Source organism: Ylistrum balloti, unplaced genomic scaffold (genome assembly GCF_031769215.1).
Source record: "Ylistrum balloti isolate Yb309-2 unplaced genomic scaffold, AGI_CSIRO_Ybal_v1 Utg369568, whole genome shotgun sequence".
Taxonomy (NCBI): Eukaryota; Metazoa; Mollusca; class Bivalvia; order Pectinida; family Pectinidae; genus Ylistrum; species Ylistrum balloti.
In genome coordinates this window covers 772,348-791,041 of record NW_026781865.1, presented here as the reverse complement: position 1 = coordinate 791,041, position 18,694 = coordinate 772,348, and the positions used below count along the sequence as shown (strand labels likewise).

Here is an 18,694-nt window from a genome sequence, read left to right as displayed (position 1 = left end):
TAATCATGATCCAAACTTAATTTCAATAAAACTAGGACAAAATACGAACAAAAAAAAAAAAAAAAAAGATTTACACAAAGACTTGAAAAGCACAAGGGGGAAAAGGCCATGTGTCCTGGAAGAATAAACGTCCTCTGCTTCTTCAACGATATCCGCTATGTACACCTTCGTCAATACAAGTAAGTAATGTCACGTTCACAAATAAGAACAATGTATACAACAATGGAACCAGCATGCAAACTAACGCGCATTACACGTCCAGCTTCATATAGCACCAAGAAAAGGAACTTTTCACAATGATATCACTTTGACGACCAAAAATCTTCTCTATAATTTTCATCAACCTGCATCTTTTGAGACCCATTGTTACGAGTTCGCATGTTAATTGACGACAAAAATCTTGATAATCTTGAGGATCGAATCAAGTGCAACATGTAAACACAATAGGTTGTGGATACAAAAAAGAAAGTCATGTGTACTTTCCTGAAAAAAGGGTTGGAAGAATAAATGTTATATCTTACACTCACAACCTGTCTGAAAAGCAAAAAATTCGTTTGAGAGAGTACTGCACATATATAATACGAAAAGGCATCCACACAGAAAAAAACTGCACAGAAATATAAAGCGAGAGATCAGTGCCGACAAAACAGAAAAAGGAAACCAATAGGGTCCCGGATAAAATAAAACGGAATACACAAAACATACCGAGAGAGTTTTATATAAGATACATATTTATAACCCGCCTTTAATTAACGCGAACAATGAAATATTTACATAGAAATTTCCACCTCCTCAGCAACGAGAGTATTTGTTTTCCCCATTAACCTCGACAACAAAGAATTTTGATCATGATTACAGGAGACGAAAATGCAAGCACAGTAAAAGGGGAAGTAACTCGTATCTACGATAAAAATAGGAAATACCCCGTGCTAGATCCCCTGCGTGTCATATTTACCCAATGTTAGCAGTATACGCCTTTGTACGTCGACTGTCCTGCTTACGACGCACAACTCGTATTTACGTTTCCAGGCTGCAGACGACTAAATTGGTGTGCAGTTCGAATTTCAAAGACAATCGTCAGTAAGTATATATATGTGTATATAAGACCATATGTAATGATATCAGTAACCTTGGGTGATTTAGACTTACTCAAGCCCATTATTTTAAGCAGTAAGTTTAGACGTTCACTTCCGTATTAAAAGATGGGCTGGTATGTGTATCTTCCGATCAAATCAAATCAGATCAAATTCTTTCTCTTCGTTTATACCATGTGTATACAACTATACACACCCCTGTAAGAGTTACCTTAAACCGAATGAAAGTTAAATTGTGTTTAAAACCGCAATCAACGCCTTCAGAAGTATACAAATATGGAGGAAATAATGGTCGACTTGTTTGTCCCACTTTTAAATGGTTGGTTAGTTAACAGGTTTTCCGCCTTCGCATCTCCTCCCGTTGCCGGGAAACGTCTCACCGACGAACGTCAGTGTTCTGGCGATGTGAGGGGGCGACCTGCATCCTCCTCAGAGGACTGGAGCCGTCTGTAGCTGTGTGTAATTAATGTATGTGTTTTCATATGAATAAATAGGTCAAAAGATCAATAGCCGTACCTGTTGTATCGTCTGGATATATAAGGGTCCACCAATAATGGCCACTCTATGGGCTGTATACAGTGTGTCTTGACCACAGAGAAACGTCAGAATGTTAGCATACTTCCATTTGTAAGCGTTTTTATGCTAGTTGCTGTCAAAAAACTGACGAATACTTCCGGTCAAACTTGGTGCCACTAATAGTTAAACATTTCTTTCTAAGCATCGACAGAATTAAGATAAATTTTCTCTCTCTTTTATAAGCTACATATGCTGTGGGGATCAAAGTTCGGCCGAAAGTGTGTTGAGATAGGGTTGTCGTGTAAATTTATAACTTCATCTAGAAATTACTTTTTAACTTCAACTGAAACCGTGAACGACTTGGACAGATGTCAAGCAAGTCTGGGGTATATATATATATCTACACTATTAAAGGTTCACACAACCACTGACGGACTCTCCGCGAACAGGTATGCATATTTTATGAAAAACTTTCGATATTTCACACGAATTAATTTATCCTGACACTTTTTGTCGGATTGGTCCGTGTGCAAACCATTAGTAAGTAGGCCTGTGTGTAAACTTAGTTATTAAAGCATTGCTATTACAACCCTTTCTCCATCAAATCTATCTTTGTCCATGATGAAGACCTGCTTTCATAGATTATAGATGTTACATATTGAAATGAATACTGAATGGTGTTCAGAAAAGCTTGTGGAAGTGAATCTAGTATCTTCAGGCTTTCTTTTGAGTCGTTAGTGAGGAAGGTTATAGTTCTGTTCGAAAGCCATGACATACCTCTGTCGTGAAAATGCTTCACCTTGCTTATCTCTCAGCATTGAAAATGATGTACAAGGATGCTTTTGCCCATTGTGAGTATACTATTGCCGGATGGCATGTCATAAACATTGTATATTATCAAGTTGGCCTTTCCAACAAAACTGATGTTTTCACTTTGGCAAACCTGTTCTCTCCCAGGGTGAATTGTGGGTACCTCAAAACACCTCTGTAAACGGCTCACGCCACTGCAAGAAATTTCAAAAACTTGTTTGCGTTCAATAATGAAGTATTTCATTACTTTTCTGTTTTGATGTTTGTATTGTTATTTTGAGAATAGATATTTGTTCTTGTGGAAAATGACTACATTCGTATACACGAGATAGATGATGATTAGATGTAACATAAGTGATAACTGAGATTAACTAAATATTTGTGGAATACAGAATCTCGAAATCCCAAATGTTTATTCACGCTGATCGATGGCATTGAAACAGTGTACAGCTGTGTCCTTCGGTGGTCTAAATTTTCTAAAAATTACAATGCGTTTTTCACATCTTCTTGTATTATCTCGCTTTAAACAATAAAATAACCCCCAGCTGCTTTTCTTCTATTCATCTGCTCAGGTTATAACTATACACTCCTAACTTCATTAACACAGGTCCCTGTCATACATATTTCTGTCAGCTCTGTTTTTCCAACAATTTGGCTTTTAGAATAAGTGTTTATGTGAACACAGAAGCCTTTGAAAACTTTTCCCAATGTTTTGTATACGTTCCGACCAGGAAACGCTGTCTTTCTTGTTAATTTTTGCTTTTATGAGTGCGTCTTAATGATTTATCAAATGCATATTTACAAGATTGTAATTTTTTAAAGTACATGTGGCCGAGCGTCCTTGACGGTCATCTTGGATAAGCAATATTGATATGAAGGTTCTAGTGTAAGTGTCATTACAAATAGTTCGTGACATTGATGATAGTAAGGTTTCGGTGTTATGCTGTAAGCCCTTTGGAGTCTGAGCCAGTGTCAATACATGCATACCATCATAACCGTTGTCCTATACTGATAATTCTTACCAAGTTATTTCCATTGGAAAATAAAAAAATAAACAGTGTTGTGCTCAAAAATGCAATATCGCTATAAACCACGCTTAAATTCACACCCTTTCCTGTGGTGAAAAGTAATGCTCGGGGGTCGAGAAATTCACAATTTAGGTAAAGCACGAGGGCCGAACAACGAACTGCATTTGATTCTACCATATCTGAATGTTGAAATGTGGATTTTTCAAATTTGAGTCAATGTGTCCCTTCTTGACCCGCCCATTACCCCGTGGGGACTAGCCAGGATCAAATATGATAGATATGCGCATACAATCAAGCCGCCATCCTATACATGTAATTCTAACAAAGTTTGAAATATGTCCAATGTTTGCTCAGAAGTCTACTTTCCCTTAATAAACTACAGTAAACTTTATCCCTTCTCCAGGAACAGATGTGAGACCCTGGGAAAACGAAATTCACAATTTTGGAAGACACTTCGTCCATGAAGAGCATTTATTTCTACCATATCTGGTTGAGAAGAAGAATTTGAAATTCTAGTCGATATGACCTCTTATGGCCCCGCCAATCAGCCCTTGGGGTCACACAGGATCAATAGGGGCATACCATTAAGCCGTCATCCCTTGCTCATAGTTCTACCCAAGTTTGAAATATTTCCAAAGAAATTAAACAAGTTATGCTCAAAAATCTACTTTTGCTATATAAACTACAGCAAACTTTACCTCCTCCCCACTGGGGAAAATGCGAGACACTGAGGCCATAAAATTCACAATTTTGGTAGAGCACACACGGTGAAACATTTCTATCCATGAAGAGTATTTACTTCTACCATATCTGGGAGTTGAGTAGAGAAATTTTGAAATTCTAGTAAATTTGACCTCTTTTGGACCCACTCCTCAGGCCCCGTTCAATGGGGACCGTATAATTCATTATCGTGGTTTAGGCCAGGTAAGGTTTTCCAAAATTTCAATGAAATCCATTCATGTTTTTTTGTGAAGAAGTCGAAAATGTTAAAAGTTTATGGACGCACAACGCCGGCGTTCGCGGCCACCATGAGATTTTGTCTCAGATGACCTAAGGCAATGTGTTTTTGAAATAAGGATAATAGTGGCTATTCGATGAATCATAGTGTCAAAAATCAGTTTTTTAATGATATAATAGTATAGGCTTGTGAATGATTTTTGAGTGATATTTGCCTGCTTTGTGTATACAAAATCTTAAAGATATTCATGTATAAACTGCCTTTGTAGATTCACCATGTCTACTGTCACATCTCTCGGGAGTTCCTGGTTGAAGGAGATCCTGGAGGAACAATCAACACAGAATCACTACATAGAATACAGGACATTTTTCAGCAACCACATTGCGCATGGCATCATCGCCATAGAGAGGCTAGGGGGTGACCAAAACCGAGTGAAAAGGTTCGTTGACGACTATAAGAATAAAGTAAATCTTGAACCGCCAAATCACCCACGTCATAACGACGAAAGTACTGACGCAGACCCCGCAACGGATGACGAACTTCACAAACTCCTTGGACAAAGAAAATTGTTCTACAAATTACGAAATCGGTATATCATGAAACTCAAAGAATATGGCTCTTTGGAGGAAATTTTGAGAGCCGAGTTTCCTAATTTGAGTCGAGGGTTAGTGTGCTCAGCGGCGCATGGATTAATACACACGGGGTATGGCTACAGCGCACGTTGTCCAACAACCGTCACCGAAGGTCTAGCATATCTTCATCACTCCTGCAAACCATTAATATTTGACGAGAAAAACTCAGACAATGACATTAGCCATTTTGGAAAAGGAGATACAGACATTTTGGTCATACTTGAGGAATTGGCTAAGGACGAACAATTAAGAATATTTATGAAAGAAGAAGCCGTGAAGCTGTCAAAAAGTGATTGGGCATCTGGAGGATTTCAATACAAAGTGGCTGCTCTCATGAGTGTTGGTGACAATCTACTGAAGTATGCGTACAAAATCAAAGTACCAGTAATGGAGAGTTTTAAGGATGAAGCTGACCTGGTCGTGGCAGTCGCTGATTGGTTACTTAACCAATCCATTGCTGTTTATGCATTATCTGACATGAAAAACAACTTCTTTCTTCTTCATGGCGTCACAGCTGCTTGGTCATTACGTCAGATCATCCCTGTATTAAAACCTGCAGATGCCGTTGATGCATTGAGAACATTTACATGTGCTTTGTTAGCGGTGTACGTCTCACAGGAATGTCCTGCACTAACGAATAAGCCGAAGGTCCCACAAAGTGACGTCACAGCCTCTGATTGGACGGACGTCATCAACGAAGTTTTATCACGTGACACTGACGAACATATCTATAAACTTGTACAGGTGTGTCATGACCTTTGGCGTGAAAAGGACTGTTCAAACATGGCGGACATCTATTTACATGCTGCTCAAACGAGCATGGATAACGACCTCAGCTTCGGTAACGTTAGTTAATTTTAGAAACTGGACTTTTATCCAACATCCGATAGGAATAATCATATGAAATCGGATTTCAAAGTGTAAAATAATGTAATCAATTAGACGCACTAATACTATAATCATAGATCCGTAGTTCATGACTTATTGACTGCAATGTTGCAGTAGCACAAGTTTAAACTAAGGTATGTTGTTTTACTAGTCTCGACAATGCGGACGTGTGCCAATCGGTTTTCAGAGTTACATCAGGGGCCACTTAACATCTCAACACCTTCAAGGAGTTATTCCTATTTGGTATGCATCGTACCTGATTTGGTTTGCACATATGACTGAAAAATATGCTGCATTTAAGGCAGGATATCAGTACCTCACTTGTCCGTCTTTCTTGAAAAATATGTGATATACATATATTCACAGTGAAACCATGAAATAAACACAGGTACATATACTTCTAGAATTAAAATCAAATTCCACCTGGCTCACAGCTGCTACCAAAATTTATAATGCAGAAACCGATATATTCCGGATATTCATCTGATGGTTTAAATATATTTATTATATTTGTAGATGTTTAAGAAAACAGGAAAGGTTTTGATTGTTCAGAGTGAAAAAATCTCTTCTGTCACTACTTTGTTAACATCTGTGCCGACAATATTTTATCACTTTGATAAAGGAATATATATATATATATATATGTATATATATATATGTGTGTGTGTGTGTGTGTGTGAGGGTGTGTGTATGTGACTGCTAGATGTAAATATAAACAACTCTCATACTGTGCATTTATTTTCAATGTAGTAGTGTTTTAATAAAAGCGTTCTGATTCTTTATCCGATGTCAAACCAAATTTACCTTTTTTCCAAGCTCTACTCAATTTATTAGTGAAGGATATGGTGTACAAGCATATATTAATGCTATAACATCGGGGTCATGATTGTACTTGATTTAAGTAGCTTTCAACGTGACTAACGTTAAACACATTTACTTACCTACATAAACTATCCAATATATATTGAAATATATATATATGAATATATATGAAATATCATATCTCGTCAGTTTAATCACTTAGTTTTACTGTTGATACTCAATAACTATAAAATGTTATATTTGTGCCGGTGTAACAGACAAAATTAGGAAGCCATAGACTATTGTTTTATGTAGCACCTGTACAATTGAGAGAAATCGTGAACAAAGAACGCATTTTCCTATCCCTTAGACAATTTAAAAGACCTAGTGTCTTCAAAGGGAAAGCTTTTAAAATCTAGATCAGTCTTATTTGTTTCATGTCGTCAAAATGAGCAATGAGTACAGTAACAAGAAACCAATACACTAACGGCGACAGACACAACTGACTTCATATCTTACAGGGAAACAGAACAAACGAGATCATGGTGATGATCCAAAATTTTCAAGTCTTCAATAATTTTATCTCTGGAAAACTTGTGCAATAAGTCAGAAACCTTTAGCCGCGAAAAACAAAACACTGATACCAAGCTACAACGACCAGTAGGTACCTATAGATAAACCGCAATACATTGATACTGTTAGGTTTCTTAGGACATGTATTACCTCAGAAGACCGAAGTTTTTGTTATTTGAGCTTGATGGTTGAACTAACAGAGTAGATATCCATTGGGGGAAAATGTGAAATATTATGGATTTGCCTTTTGTATATGCCTTCGTATTATCAAGGAAGAAATTGCGAGATTAAATGTTGAAAAGTTAGCGGTATAGAATGTCGAAATGATGTCTTGCATTGAAATTACATATTCCTCTATCGGACATCTCGATACGTACTTATTTGTTGCACGGATGAAATCGTGGCGATGCATAAGAAGAAGCGTATGTATGTTTACGCACGACACGTTGATGTAAACACATGTGAAGTACTACCTATACATATTTGTATATTTATATAACCTAGTTCCACCCACAACCTTTATGGGCTACACAAGGATAAGATAATCGGAGATTTATTTAACCCAAAAATCACGAGTCACTCACAAGTCGGTCAGAGGGTCAACCAAGGCGAGAGCAACATTGGCTTGTTTGGAAATTCACTCGAAAGTTGACATAATCCAGTTTAGCGAGGTGATAATCAAAGCATGATGTATTTCATTTAGAAAAAAAATTGTTTATGTAAGTTTTAAGTAACTTCAATTCTAATTTTAAAAGAGTAACATTTTGTACATGTTTATATATTCGACGGGAACTCGAACTTTAAATAAAACTGTTATCAACACATGATAAGCCCACACACCATTCGTCACATTTTGATGGGTAGGTGGTAGGTACTAAAGTATTCCCTGTTTGGGCCCCATGTCCCGGTTAATAACACACATGAAAATATTATGTTGATTACATCAGACACAGAACATTAGATACTGTTGGTAGAGAAGACACCGCAATCCAGTCAGTACTGGAGCGCATTTCATTGTCAAATGTAACAGCGTACACCTAACATTTATACAGTGAGGACATCTAACATTTATCATAGTAAGTATATATACTGTCGGTACAGTGAGGACATCTAATATTTATCATAGTAAGTATATATACTGTCGGTACAGTGAGGACATCTAATATTTATCATAGTAAGTATATATACTGTCGGTACAGTGAGGACATCTAATATTTATCATAGTAAGTATATATACTGTCGGTACAGTGAGGACATCTAACATTTATCATAGTAAGTATATATACTGTCGGTACAGTGAGGACATCTAACATTTATCATAGTAAGTATATATACTGTCGGTACAGTGAGGACATCTAATATTTATCATAGTAAATATATATACTGTCGGTACAGTGAGGACATCTAATATTTATCATAGTAAGTATATATACTGTCGGTACAAGGACATCTAACATTTATCATAGTAAGTATATATACTGTCGGTACAGTGAGGACATCTAACATTTATCATAGTAAGTATATATACTGTCGGTACAGTGAGGACATCTAATATTTATCATAGTAAGTATATATACTGTTTATCGGTATATATACTGTGAGGACATCTAATATTTATCATAGTAAATATATATACTGTCGGTACAAGGACATCTAACATTTATCATAGTAAGTATATATACTGTCGGTACAGTGAGGACATCTAACATTTATCATAGTAAGTATATATACTGTCGGTACAAGGACATCTAACATTTATCATAGTAAGTATATATACTGTCGGTACAGTGAGGACATCTAACATTTATCATAGTAAGTATGTATACTGTCGGTACAAGGACATCTAACATTTATCATAGTAAGTATATATACTGTCGGTACAGTGAGGACATCTAATATTTATCATAGTAAGTATATATACTGTCGGTACAGTGAGGACATCTAACATTTATCATAGTAAGTATATATACTGTCGGTACAAGGACATCTAACATTTATCATAGTAAGTATATATACTGTCGGTACAGTGAGGACATCTAACATTTATCATAGTAAGTATATATACTGTCGGTACAAGGACATCTAACATTTATCATAGTAAGTATATATACTGTCGGTACAGTGAGAACATCTAACATTTATCATAGTAAGTATATATACTGTCGGTACAAGGACAGCTAACATTTATCATAGTAAGTATATATACTGTCGGTACAGTGAGGGCATCTAATATTTATCATAGTAAGTATATATACTGTCGGTACAGTGAGGACATCTAACATTTATCATAGTAAGTATATATACTGTCGGTACAAGGACATCTAACATTTATCATAGTAAGTATATATACTGTCGGTACAGTGAGGACATCTAACATTTATCATAGTAAGTATATATACTGTCGGTACAAGGACATCTAACATTTATCATAGTAAGTATATATACTGTCGGTACAGTGAGGGCATCTAATATTTATCATAGTAAGTATATATACTGTCGGTACAGTGAGGACATCTAACATTTATCATAGTAAGTATATATACTGTCGGTACAGTGAGGACATCTAATATTTATCATAGTAAGTATATATACTGTCGGTACAAGGACATCTAACATTTATCATAGTAAGTATATATACTGTCGGTACAGTGAGGACATCTAATATTTATCATATATATACTGTAAGTATATATACTGTCGGTACAGTGAGGACATCTAATATTTATCATAGTAAGTATATATACTGTCGGTACAGTGAGGGCATCTAATATTTATCATAGTAAGTATATATACTGTCGGTACAGTGAGGACATCTAACATTTATCATAGTAAGTATATATACTGTCGGTACAGTGAGGGCATCTAATATTTATCATAGTAAGTATATATACTGTCGGTACAGTGAGGACATCTAACATTTATCATAGTAAGTATATATACTGTCGGTACAAGGACATCTAACATTTATCATAGTAAGTATATATACTGTCGGTACAGTGAGGACATCTAATATTTATCATAGTAAGTATATATACTGTCGGTACAGTGAGGACATCTAATATTTATCATAGTAAGTATATATACTGTCGGTACAAGGACATCTAACATTTATCATAGTAAATATATATACTGTCGGTACAAGGACATTTAACATTTATCATAGTAAGTATATATACTGTCGGTACAGTGAGAACATCTAACATTTATCTGTATCTGTATCGGTACGTTGTAGATCCCGTTTCCGGTTTTAATACAACATCATAGTAAGTATATATACTGTCGGTACACGGACATCTAACATTTATCATAGTAAGTTAAAATCATAGAACTAAATGCCTTAACGTTTGAAGAGGATGCAATATCATATCCAGATTCTGCTGTGAAAACAAAACATCGGTGCAGTATTTTTCATAATTGCAACGACTTTGGAAACTTAATAATATATACTCATCTGTGTGATAGATTAGATGATATTAATTAATATAAAAAATCTAACTTGACAGATGGCTGCAAACACAGATAAATGGCTGACGGATATCCTTCAGGAATACTCTACTCAAAAATACTTCATAGAGTACAATGGGTTTATGTCGAATCACATGGCGCATGGCATTGTCGCTTTGAAGGATCTCGGAGCATCCCAGAAGAAGATTGCGGAGTTCGCTATTTGGTGTGGTCAGGATTTGGAGTCTCCTGACCACCCAGACCATACAGATGAAAATCCCAACGTGCTTCCAGTTAGTGAGGAATCACTTCAAGAACTTCGTGGAAAGAGAATATCTTTCTACGGAATCAGAAACGCCTATATCGATAAATTGAAGGTGCATGGGTCCCTCGAGGATATCATTAAAGCCGAATTTCCAAAACTGATTCGAGGCTTGGGCTGTGTAGCCTTTCATGGACTTATTCAGCTAGGGTATGGCTTTCACGTTAAACATGGCACTGTGGTATGTGAAGGGCTAGCATATCTACATCACTCTTGTGCTGTACTTACAATCGACGATAGGAAGACTGAAAACAATATTGCAAACTTTGGTACAGGTGACATGGCTATATTGGATCTTCTACAAGAGATGCGGGCTGACACATCTCTTCGTCAGAACATGTTGGATGGGGCCTTGGTAATCAAGAAAACTGGGAGATTCTTAGGAAGTGGGTTTTCGAACAGATTCTCTGCCCTGACAGAGAATTGTGGAGACGTACTTCTTAAGTATGCGAACAGATTAAGAATTCCACAAGCCACAAGCAGTTCAAAGGACGCAGAATTTCTCCTCCGTCTCTCAGACTGGCTGATTGACCAGGCTATTGTAGTGTATGCAATATCCGAAAGACCAAACGACTTTTTTCTCTTGCATGGTGTGACGTCTTCGTGGTCGCTTCGACAGATTATCCCGTGTCTGAATCCTGTAGACGCCATGGACGCTCTGAGGACGTTTACATGCTGTCTCCTAGCAACATACCTGACCGTTGATGCTCCTGCCCTGATTCCAACCACTGTGGCGGCTACCGTCAATGAAAACACATGGCGCGAAATAATTGACACGCTACTTGCACGAGATCTTGATTCACATGAGGAGCATTTGCTTAAACTGGTTCAAGTCTGCTACTTACAGTGGAAAGTCTACAAATGTTCTTCAAATGCGGGACTTTATGTAGAGGCTGCGAAAGCATGCATGAATCACAAACTGGCATTCTGCCGATACCGAGAAGATGTAATGTTAGACTAAATATTTCTATGTGAAAACCCCAATCCAGTTCAAAAAGAAAAGTTAAGTAACACTTTAAAAAGTTTGTACATTTCACTTCTATTTTACAGATTGCTGCACATCTATACAGCTCACTGTGTTAAAGGCATGACTCACTATCACATATATAATAAAACGTACATACATCAGACATGATATTGTAATCAAGGTGTTCGTATACTATGTGATTAATTGCGATTTATCTACAAGTATTAATCCTGAAGGTTTGTTTTAGCGATACTAATGACACATACTGAAGTAATAAAATATTGTCAGCTTGATCGTGTTTAATTCACTTTGGAGGTAGACGATCTTCATTATAATGTTCACAAAACAATTCTCAAAGCATTTCAGCATAAAACGGTGAATTTTTCACGTCAGATATTTAGTCTTATTTCAGTTTTGCAAAATCATGGAAGATAGGATTTATAAATATAAATATTTAAATTTTCAACTAGTGATCTGAAGTTTTAATCTACTCCAAGGTAATTTAAATTCCTAGCACATGCTGATCAAATGTGGAAATTAAGAGTGTATGTTAAAGGAGGTTTTACTCCTTCTTTCACTCGTGTCATTAGAAAACACAAGCGAAAATTTCTGTTTCTTTACTAATTAAAAAAAAAGTTTTTATTAGTTATATATTTTTTTTATAAATTGACATCATTTTGATGTAATTATTTTCATCGACAGTATTTCTCTTTAAAAATGAGAGAGTCTGCTACTTATCTATCGGTTGAAAACAAGCAAAAAATTTCTCTGTTTACTACTTATACCTATAATTTGTCAACATTTTGTGTTATTAGTCTGATAATAAACAAAGACATCTCACTAATCAGGCTGTGTTGTTATAGACAGGTCCTACTTACTGTAAAGTAATTAATTTTCGTGTGGATTTTATTTTCACTATTCTTATATCCACGAAATGATTAACAGACAAAATTTGACATGGATTTTAATACGTGTTAATTTTGTGGTCAAGATTAATTCATAAAATTAAGTGTCGACGAAAATGTATATTTTTGGAAAACTCATAAAATTTGAGGCCAATGAAAATCATTTATCTGTAAATATTGGCTACAATTAAGTTCTGTTAATGTAAAAATATTACAGTATAAGTGGTATTTAATAAGATATATCTCAGTTATTGTCATAATTTTAATTCAAAACATTTATGTATTACTAATCAGCGAATATATTTCAATTCTCAGATTCATTGAGATTATTGTTATGTTTTAGCATATTGTATAATTGTTTCTGATACACTCTTTTTAAACGGGAATTATTATTAGTAGTGATGATCGGAACTTGTCAAAGAATAAAAACAAACACGAAAAACAGCAACAAACAAAACAAAACAGAAAAACAGCAGTAACAGAAACAAGTCAAAAAGAGAACATCAATTCCATGAAAATAAGGAAGTTTACTGAACATCTTTTTGTGTGTGTGTGTTAGTTTTGATTTTCCAGTCGCCTACTAGATTTCAAAAAGTCCTTAACATCACTGACGAGTCTTAGAAAGACAAATTAGCTATATGATGCAGTTTAATTCATATCTAACTCTACTGTATCAAGTTTCCAGTCATGTCGATATAGGGACGATACAATTCCATGCATTTTGTGACTAATTGTTCATCTTCTCATGATTGTGTTAATGTATAAGCGAAAAACACTATACTGTACATAAATTTGATATGCTATCATTACAAATAAACTACTTTTTGTGATAAATACTTCCGCCCTAATTACATGAACGATTAAATTCAAGACGGAAGTTTTCCGATGTTGTCTAGCTTTCGTCTAATCCGTTATTTTCAAACTAGAGTCAGTTCGGTGTACTTCTTTCAGTTACGCCTTACAAAGGCTGATAGCAGTGTCATTTTTCTTAATTTCTGATTTTTCATTTTTTTTTATTAGTTACCCGTTTTACGATCGTATCAGTTAGTAATAACATTATAAGAACACAGGTGTTTGAATAATAAAACATATCTAGCCACCAAAACCGTTGAGGAACAAGTTATCTTAATAGACGGCATTTTCCAACGTAACATTTATAAACATGGCACTTTGATTTCCCAGGCCTCCCCTCAAGTTAATATTTAAACTTTTCATGGCTTTTGAATTGTTTTATATTTTTTCTATTATTTATTTATGTATTTGTTTATTATCTTATAAAATTTGTTTTATCTCTACTTATTTATATATCTGTGACATACAAGTGCAGTAACAATACATAATTCATTTCCTGTAGTGTATTTTATAGCAGCTTGGGATACTATTAGTGGGAAGTTTGCGGTGATCGCACCCGAGAGACAAATTGATGACGTAAAACTTTCCTTGAATTTATACAGACAGTAGTACAAAGTATGAAGCATAAATTATTAGTTTGTATAGCATTCAAAATAACAGAGTTTAGGTCCCTGTTTATGGTAGGTCCATCATTACTAAAGGTACGTCCGTCATTGTTAAAGGTAGGTCCGTCATTGTTAAAGGCAGGTCCATCATTGCTAAATGTAGGTCCATCATTACTAAAGGTAGGTCTATCATTACTAAAGGTAGGTCCATTATTACTAAAGGTAGGTCCATCATTACTAAAGGTAGGTCCATCATTAATAAGGTAGGTCCATCATTACTAAAGGTAGGTCCATCATTGTTAAAGGTAGGTCCGTCATTGTTAAAGGCAGGTCCAATATTGCTAAATGTAGGTCCATCATTACTAAAGGTAGGTCTATCATTCCTAAAGGTAGGTCTATCATTACTAAAGTTAGGTCCATTATTACTAAAGGTAGGTCCGTCATTGTTAAAGGTAGGTCCGTCATTGTTAAAAGCAGGTCCATCATTGCTAAATGTAGGTCCATCATTACTAAAGGTAAGTCTATCATTACTAAAGGTAGGTCCATTATTACTAAAGGGAGGTCCAGCATTACTAAAGGTAGGTCCATCATTACTAAAGTTAGGTCCATCATTACTAAAGGTAGGTCCATCATTACTAAAGGTAGGTCCAGCATAACTAAAGGTAAGTCTATCATTACTAAAGGTAGGTCCATTATTACTAAAGGGAGGTCCAGCATTACTAAAGGTAGGTCCATCATTACTAAAGTTAGGTCCATCATTACTAAAGGTAGGTCCATCATTACTAAGGGTAGGATCATCAGGACTAAAGGTAGGTCCATCATTACCAAAGGTAGGATCATCAGGACTAAAGGTAGGTCCATCATTACTAAAGGTAGGTCCATCATTACTAAAGGTAGGTCCATCATTGTTAAAGGTAGGTCCAACATGACCAAAGGTAGGTGCATCATTACTAAAGGTAGGATCATCAGGACTAAAGGTAGGTCCATCATTGTTAAAGGTAGGTCCAACATGACCAAAGGTAGGATCATCATTACTAATGGTAGGTCCATCATTAATAAAGGTAGGTCCATCATTACTAAAGGTAGGATCATCAGGACTAAAGGTAGGTCCATCATTGTAAAAGGTAGGTCCAACATGACCAAAGGTAGGATCATCATTACTAAAGGTAGGTCCATCATTACTAAAGGTAGGATCATCATTGTTAAAGGTAGGTCCAACATGACCAAAGGTAGGTCCATCAATACTAAAGGTAGGTCCATCATTACTAAAGGTAGGATCATCAGGACTAAAGGTAGGTCCATCATTACTAAAGGTAGGTCCATCATTACTAAAGGTAGGATCATCAGGACTAAAGGTAGGTCCATCATTGTTAAAGGTAGGTCCAACATGACCAAAGGTATGATCATCATTACTAAAGGTAGGTCCAGCATAACTAAAGGTAGGTCCATCATTACTAAGGGTAGGATCATCATTACTAAAGGTAGGTCCATCATTACTAAGGGTAGGTCCATCATTACTAAAGGTAGGATCATCATTACTAAAGGTAGGTCCATCATTACTAAAGGTAGGTCCATCATTACTAAAGGTAGGATCATCAGGACTAAAGGTAGGTCCATCATTACTAAGGGTAGGTCCATCATTATTAAAGGTAGGTCCATCATGACTAAAGGTAGGTCCATCATTGTTAAAGGTAGGTCCAACATGACCAAAGGTAGGATCATCATTACTAAAGGTAGGTCCAGCATAACTAAAGGTAGGTCCATCATTACTAAGGGTAGGATCATCATTACTAAAGGTAGGACCATCATTATTAAGGGTAGGATCATCAGGACTAAAGGTAGGTCCATCATTACTAAGGGTAGGATCATCATTACTAAAGGTAGGTCCATCATTACTAAGGGTAGGTCCATCATTACTAAAGGTAAGATCATCATTACTAAAGGTAGGTCCAACATTACTAAAGGTAGGTCCATCATTACTAAAGGTAGGATCATCAGGACTAAAGGTAGGTCCATCATTACTAAGGGTAGGTCCATCATTATTAAAGGTAGGTCCATCATGACTAATGGTAGGTCCATCATTGTTAAAGGTAGGTCCATCATTGTTAAAGGTAGGTCCATCATGACTAAAGGTAGGTCCATCATTGTTAAAGGTAGGCCCATCATGACTAAAGGTAGGTCCATCATTACTAAGGGTAGGTCCATCATTACTAAAGGTAGGTCCATCATGACTAAAGGTAGGTCCAACATTACTAAAGGTAGGTCCATCATTACTAAAGGTAGGTCCATCATTACTAAAGGTAGGATCATCAGGACTAAAGGTAGGTCCATCATTACTAAGGGTAGGTCCATCATTACTAAAGGTAGGTCCAACATTACTAAAGGTAGGTCAATCATTACTCAAGTTAGGTCCATCATTACTAAGGGTAGGTCCATCATTACTCAAGGTAGGTCCATTATTACTCAAGGTAGTTCCATCATTACTAAAGGTAGGTCCATCATGACTAAAGGTAGGTCCATCATCGACTAAAGAGGAAGCTGACATACATTGTAATTTCATCAATTCATGTGAAATTCATAGTTTGGTTTCAAAATACTGACCTTGGCTCAGATTATGTAAATGAACCCGTATCGTTTTCTTAAATTTAAATGTATACATAGATTTTTTCTTTTTCTTTTTAAAGATTTCTAAAAAGACACACAAGAAAAATGAATCCCTAAATATACTAAAATTACATATAGTATAGCCAAACCCCTAGATACAGCTGTTTTTCGGTGTATTATCAGATGATGTATGAAATTTACAAAATATATCTAAGTACTGGGCTGCTGCACCTTTCCGTTTAGATTTTGACTTTTCTTTTGATCACTTTGGCTTTTCCTTGGATGCCGCCTAGGCTTCAATATTTAGGCCCTTAGCATCACTGACGAGTCCTAGAAGGACAGGATGCAGTTTAATTCATTGTTTGGCTATACTGTATGGCACCTTAAATTATTAAAAGGTGCTGTTCACTTGTGTACTTTGGTACAATCTTACAAGAGTTGTCTCGCTTTGGTTTGATGCAAGTCGGGACACCATAAATATTCTTTTGTTTCTTTTTTCAGTATCAAAGATAAATTCAAGTTATATAAGATAATGTATTTCTTCTCTAAAAAGTATTTTGTTATATTCACACAAAGCGAATTATTAAAAAAAAATAATGATAAATTTGAAGCATTACATGTCCTGGACATTGTAAATCACGGTACCATTATACTACACACGAGGAACTAATATCTCAACATCAACATACAGACATGTCTCCACCTTTTAACATCAAAGAACTACAACATGTATGCAAAACAAGATAACCATTACATTGTCCGTATCTTAACGAATAACCGCACTTCATGTTCACCAGTTGGCTGAACATTTAAATACGTCAATCTGGCCACAAACTTTCATACTCGTCCCAGAAACATTAGGTATAATATAAATATTAATAGTATCAATAATAGAACAAGTGTTATACCGCGTCAGAATAAATATTCAAGTTTGTTTAGTTGTTACAAGTGTTTACTTTCCGTTCATCTTTAATGCTGATGTTGTCAGTGTCTGTTTAGTTGTTTTCCCATTCAGTTGGGTATCTTTAATGCTGATGTTGTCAGTGTCTGTTTAGTTGTTTTCCCATTCAGTTGGGTATCTTTAATGCTGATGTTGTCAGTGTCTGTTTAGTTGTTACAAGTGTTAACTTCCCGTTCATCTTTAAAGCTGATGTTGTCAGTGTCTGGTTTGTATGTTGTTTCCTTGGTTATGGTAGTGTTGTACTAATGCTAACGTTTGGTTCTGTCTAGGCTTGTGTAGTTTAGTTTAGCTTCGTTTAGTTAAGTTTAGAATCCGTTTGGGTACTTTCAGTACGGCGTCTACTTAAAGAAATCACATAATCACAAACAAGAATTTTAATAAAGTGTTCATTTGAATTACACAAGATGTATCTTAATAAAGTGTTCATGTAGCTACATAGATCGTATGTTAATCAGGTGTTCACATATTTAAACACAATCCATCTTAATTAAGCGTTCTCACCATTCTACACAGTAGATTGGAATTGGGATGTCCCAATAATGACGGACAATCTAACTGAAGACAGAAGTCATGTAATGTCACACAATATATCTTAAAGCATTAAGAAATTCACAGATTACCTTAATAAAGTTTTAGCATATTGATAAAGTGTAAACATAATTACACCCGATATATCTTGATAAAATGTAAACATAATTACACCCGATATATCTTGATAAAGTGTTAACATAATT

The 18,694-nt window shown here is 35.7% G+C and overlaps 3 protein-coding genes across 4 annotated transcripts; 2 read left to right on the top strand and 1 right to left on the bottom strand.

The window, feature by feature from the left end:
* The first annotated feature begins 947 nt into the window (after positions 1-947).
* On the top strand, positions 948-6,671 carry LOC132559502 (uncharacterized). Its single transcript, XM_060224165.1, has 2 exons — positions 948-1,080; positions 4,675-6,671. The coding sequence occupies exons 1-2, from the start codon at positions 959-961 to the stop codon at positions 5,891-5,893; spliced, it is 1,341 nt and encodes a 446-aa protein (XP_060080148.1). The 5' UTR covers positions 948-958; the 3' UTR covers positions 5,894-6,671.
* Positions 6,672-8,298: 1,627 nt separating this feature from the next.
* On the top strand, positions 8,299-12,346 carry LOC132559908 (uncharacterized). Of its 2 annotated transcripts, none has more exons than XM_060224654.1 (2): positions 8,299-8,376; positions 10,804-12,346. In XM_060224654.1, the coding sequence occupies exon 2, from the start codon at positions 10,804-10,806 to the stop codon at positions 12,025-12,027; it is 1,224 nt and encodes a 407-aa protein (XP_060080637.1). In that variant the 5' UTR covers positions 8,299-8,376; the 3' UTR covers positions 12,028-12,346. The 2 variants fall into 2 exon arrangements, with proteins under 2 accessions (XP_060080637.1, XP_060080559.1); XM_060224576.1 differs by lacking the exon at positions 8,299-8,376 and adding an exon at positions 10,353-10,370.
* A 2,119-nt stretch (positions 12,347-14,465) lies between these two features.
* On the bottom strand, positions 14,466-17,966 carry LOC132560974 (DNA-directed RNA polymerase II subunit RPB1-like). The gene is made up of 2 exons (XM_060225721.1): positions 17,956-17,966; positions 14,466-16,773 (listed from the first exon to the last, which is right to left on the bottom strand). Exons 1-2 carry the CDS (start codon positions 17,964-17,966, stop codon positions 14,466-14,468), a joined length of 2,319 nt encoding a protein of 772 aa, XP_060081704.1.
* Positions 17,967-18,694: the final 728 nt, after the last annotated feature.

Coding starts and splice junctions, on each gene's coding strand:
- LOC132559502 (XM_060224165.1), top strand. CDS start 959: ATGTTAGCAGTATACGCCTTTGTACGTCGACTGTCCTGCTTACGACGC. Junction 1,081..4,674: donor AATTTCAAAGACAATCGTCA/GTAAGTATATAT, acceptor CTGCCTTTGTAG/ATTCACCATGTCTACTGTCA.
- LOC132559908 (XM_060224654.1), top strand. CDS start 10,804: ATGGCTGCAAACACAGATAAATGGCTGACGGATATCCTTCAGGAATAC.